Source organism: Triticum urartu, chromosome 1A (genome assembly GCF_056163025.1).
Source record: "Triticum urartu cultivar PI428250 chromosome 1A, HENAU_Tu73, whole genome shotgun sequence".
NCBI classification, from domain to species: Eukaryota; Viridiplantae; Streptophyta; class Magnoliopsida; order Poales; family Poaceae; genus Triticum; species Triticum urartu.
The window spans coordinates 442,006,960-442,011,812 of NC_141873.1; the positions used below are offsets into that span (position 1 = coordinate 442,006,960).

The 4,853-nt window shown below is 53.8% G+C and overlaps 1 protein-coding gene across 1 annotated transcript; it reads right to left on the reverse strand.

Moving 5' to 3' along the window:
* Positions 1 to 970: 970 nt before the first annotated feature.
* Positions 971 to 3,638, reverse strand: DBE1 (debranching enzyme 1). The gene has a single exon (XM_048682169.2). It carries the CDS (start codon positions 3,464 to 3,466, stop codon positions 1,085 to 1,087), a length of 2,382 nt encoding a protein of 793 aa, XP_048538126.2. The 5' UTR covers positions 3,467 to 3,638; the 3' UTR covers positions 971 to 1,084.
* Positions 3,639 to 4,853: the final 1,215 nt, after the last annotated feature.

Genomic DNA, 4,853 nt, shown 5'->3' on the forward strand with positions numbered 1-4,853 from the left:
TGGCATCCACAACTATTGCCATCTGCCTGGTGGAAATGTAAAATGCCACGAGATTTTTATTCTGTTTTAAATAATATAGAGTAGATAGACATGACAGCAATGTAGGGAAAGAAATAATGACACCGTCAAAGATAAAGCCTAATTCCCTTTCAGTGAACGCATAAAAGAAATGGAGTATAGAAACAAGGGTCAGGCGGAAAAAAAATCTAGTTCTTTACCAGAATCATCACCACCGTTAAGAGGTTGGACTCGCAATGAGAAGCGGCAGCAAACGGGATGCCAATGCCAATTGCCCTTCCAGCTGTGGCTGTGTGTATGCCACCGTACATGCACATTGGTGCCAGAGATAGAGAGACAAAGGTCAGCAGCGAAAGAGAGAAGTGCAGCGGCGGCCACATGCATGGGGGCAAGATGAGTACTTCATCTGTCCAGGTTTATTAGTCCCCTTGTGTTTTGAATCGAATTTTGAACATACATTTAACTAATAAAACATAAGTTATATTTAACAAAATAGTACCATTGGAAACTACTTTCAAATACAAAACCAACAATATAGTATTCTTGACATATCACTTATATTTTGCTAGTCAAATATCTGATCAAACTTTGACCCAAAATAAAATGAGGACTAATAAAACTGGACGGAGGGAATGGACAGAAGGGTTGACCAAAAGAGAAAAAAGGTAAGGGAGGTGAGGGATCAAAGGAGGCAAACAGACGCGTGGCAAAGGTGCAGAAGGAGAAAGGTCACCGAAATTGCCTTCCATCTGATGCACCATCTTCTCAGGTGCTTGCGCAGTTGCACAAGTGAATCAAATGGTCGTTACATAACCCAGGTGATTAGGCGCACCGGAGTGCTTCCTTGGAGTAGTAAATGGCTGCAAGCCTGCAACTGGTTAGCTTCAAAACTTGGAGAATTTATATGGAGAACAATGGCTCGAGGCAGTTTGGAAATTAGATATACCATCCATTGGACAAATGCTACATTTTATTATCATAAACATTCTCAGCTACAGTACAGACCAACTTATTCCAACCAAAGCTCTGAAAGTAGGAAGCAGGCGTCAACAGACTAACTACTTTATCAGAGAAACTGGGGGAGATCCCTCTTTGATTCAAATAAAACACAACTGTGCGCTTTTACTTCATAAGATGAATATCCTAGCACTTGGTGTACTTTCAGATTAGACTCGGCTGTAAAGAAACCTGGAAGCGCAAGTGATGTATCAACCAAACGTAGCCACACAGATCCTTCTGCAGGAGCAGGTAATGTAGCACTTGCTGGTTCCTCATTTGCATTGAAACATATGTACAAGTCACCTTTGGTTAACTCTGGTGTATTAACATCATTTTCTGCGATTATATGCATGCAAAGAAACTTGCTAGTAGGATCCTCCCATCGTGGTTCAGATAGATTGTTCCCATGCCAACTTATGTTTTCCAGTTTGAGGAATTCTCTTCTCTGAAAAATGTCCCCTCGCCGACTCCTGAGTGCAGCTAGAAATGAAATGAATCCAGTAACTTCCTTAACAAAACTGGTCTTCAAGGCCTTCCAGTTTAGAGGAACTCTATCCTTGTATGATGTCGAACCAGCAGAGGAGTGCCCGCATTCATCTCCCATGTTCAGGATTGGAATACCAAGTGAAACAAAGAGAATAAATATGAAATTCCTTATCTGCCTTAGCCTCTTCTGAAGAACTACACTGTCCTCCGACGGTCCTTCTTCACCACAATTCCAGCTCGACTCAGAAGCAAGATCCCCATTGCTGAAACTCACCAAATCAACAAGAGTAAGCCCTGAATTCCTGGATACATAATTGAAAGAAAATGCCGGGCCTCTGTTGGAAAATAGGTCCCCGCTACCACACAAACGCGTAGCAAGATCACTAATAAGAGCTTCTCCCTTCAAAAAATTGCGCACAGCAATGGAGAACCTTGTGTTCATCTCAGCCCATCTTTTCCAGTGAGGGAATGGAAACTGCACGTTAGATATGCCGAGTGGAGACCAAGGATCTGCAATGATCTTTGTCTTGGAAAGAACCGGGTCGAAAGCAATAGATTCAAGAAGGGGCGGTCGAGAAAGATATTCACCACGTGGACCCCTGACCAGGAAAGGGGCATTGATGAAGCAAAACCCATCAACATGGAAATCAATCACCCAATGGCGGAGGCTGTCCAAAATCAGATTCTGAGTCACTGGAGAATTGCAATTCAGTATACTCGATTTGCATCCAGCAATCTCATCAGCAATGTAATACGAGGAATTGTCAATGCCACTGATCGATATCATCTGACCATCTGCTTCTCCTTCAGCAGTATGTGTAAAAACAACCTCCAAGAGGACCTCTATTCCATTTCTGTGCATTGCCTTGACCATATCCTTCATAGCCGTGATAGCTGAAGCACTGGAGCCTTCACCGCCATACGAGTCCATTGGTGAAAAGAAATGGTACGGGAAGTAAGGGCCCTTCACCTGATCGAATTGGAACACTGGTTCCAGCAAAACGGCATTGAAACCGAGACTCCTAAAGTGCTCTATCTTTGCAGTCACCCCGGAGAAAGTACCGGCAACATTGTCCGGCAGACCGCTCGACTTGTCCTTGGTGAACAAGGCCACATTTGCCCGGTACACCACCAGCTTCTCCAATGGCAAGCATGGGCGCTTGTCCCTGCCCCAATTGTAGCTCGGTGGAATCGCCAACGATCCTAGGCAACTCATAGACGGCGCAGTGACCCCCTTCACATGAAGGGGATTGGCAGCAACCAGGTCACCGATCACCTTGGCATACGGATCCAACAATGGGTGGCCCATGCCGAACAGCCCGCACCGGAAGCCGTAGCTGCCGTACCCCTCCACGCTCTTCAGCGAGACGTGCCAGACGTGGCCCGTCCGGTTGACGTAGGGGTCGAGCTCGATCTCAAGAGCGGGCTTGCCGCCGCCGCCGCCGCCACGGCCGTAGAGGCAGAGCACGACGCCCTTGGCGCTCCTGCTGTAGAGGGCGAAGTTGGCGGCCCCGCCCTCCGAGAGGGACAGGCCGAGCGGCGCGGGGCTGCCCGGCCCGACGCCTACCGGCACGCAGAAGGGCGTGCTGCGGTGGGTCCGTATCTCGGCGCCCTCGCCGTCCGTGAGCAGGAACGAGAGGCTGAACGGCGCGGGGGCCGCGCGGAAGGAGAGCTCGGCCGCGGGGCAGGCGCCGTCCAGCGGGACGGCCTCGGCGGAGCCCGCGGGGCGGAGCACCAGCCCGCCCCCCCGCCGGGGCGCGCCCGGGAGGGGCGGGACCTCGACACCGACCGTGTACCCGCCGCCCTCCCCCGCGGCGACGGCCACGTCCACGACGCCGTCGTCGTCGGTGCGGAAGCGGTAGCACGAGCGCCCGGCGCGGGGGGTCTGGGTGGCGCGCGGGGCCGGGCGACGGGGTGGCAGGATGCCGCGCGTGGAGGCGGGCGGCGCGAGGAGGGAGGCCATGGGGGCCTGCGCGGCGCGATCAGCCGTCGGGGAATTGCGTCGAGCAGTGGGCGGGCATGGGGGACTGTGCGGGTTTACTTGTGACTGTGAGCGAGTGAGGGCGGGGCAGCACGAGGGTTGTGGGGTGGAGTGGGGGCTGGAGGAGGAGCAGGAGCACGTGGAGGTGGAGGAGGATCGGGACGGACGGCTCGCATCGGACCGCCGTTGATTGCTTTTTTGCTGGTTGGATTGGAAAAGCGACATGCGTGCTTTTGTTATCTTGCGTACGTGCGGTGCACCGTGCACCGCCGCGCCGGTGATGCCAGCCACTGCTGCTGTCTGATGAACAGTTCATTGCGTGCGAGCAAGAGGCCCGCGTGTCGACTCAGCGAGTGCACGATGGGTTTGTGCACGCCATCGTATGAAAAAGGTTGGTATAGGTTAAAAAAATCAAAAGACTTCCGATATTTGTTAGATTTATTACTAGGAGGTTTTGACACGATCATATTACTTCAGTTTTGCTATTACTTTTGTGTAATTTCTCCGCAACATCTACCTCACGTGAATTAGATCCTAGGTCCGCCCCTGCTTGAGAAACAAGTGGATAGAACTCTCTCCTCCCCCGCTCCCCCTCCCCGCTTCCGTGCCGGCGGCCACTCCGGCCCCGGCGTCCACCTCCCTCGCGCCGGCAACCACTCCCCCCTCCCCCCGCGACCCTTTTGCCTCGATCATGGCCTTTGACCCCTCCAGTCTGTGTTCGATCTCCTCCAGGTTGCAGTCAGTGGTGTCCGGTCTTGATCTCTCCGAATCACTGTGCTCTGCTGGTTCCTTCGCGGGCGCGCATCCTTCTGCCGGCGTGGAGGCCCCGGATCCGGCTGCGGGCACGGCCGCGGCGGTGCCTTGGAGAAGGCCAGGCCCCTCGCACAAGGCGCTCTGGCGTCGCCGAAAGTGGGAGCTCCGGCAGAGGCAGCTTGCAGCGGAGGAGCGGCCTAGGTTTTGCTCGCCTTCGTCTTCACAGGAGAGGGGAGAAATCCGGTCGGATTTGTTTGGGCTCTGCTTCAAGTGCTTTAGGGAAGGGCATCGCATGGAAGACCGCACCTTTAAGCCACTATGCTTCCGTTGTGGGCTTGAAGGGCACATCTGATCGGAGTGTTCGCGTCCCAGGAGCCTACGGCCGGAGGAGGAGCTCCGACGTGACGCCATGGCCAACATGGCGCGGCCTGATCAGCAGCTGCCGCCAATAGGACTAGCGCGCAGGCTGTCGCCGGTGACTCGGCAGGTCTCCCCCCAGGGGCGGCCCTCGTCAGTCGCGGTTGACACCGTACCTGCGGGGTCTTGGCTGGCGCTGCCGGCTGCGGCCGCGACAGCGGCGGCCATGGACGTCTGTGTCATTTCGCGGACTCGGGAG

What these genes read in the sequence shown, in the direction of transcription:
- DBE1 (XM_048682169.2), bottom strand. Translation starts at nt 3,466, where the DNA reads ATGGCCTCCCTCCTCGCGCCGCCCGCCTCCACGCGCGGCATCCTGCCA.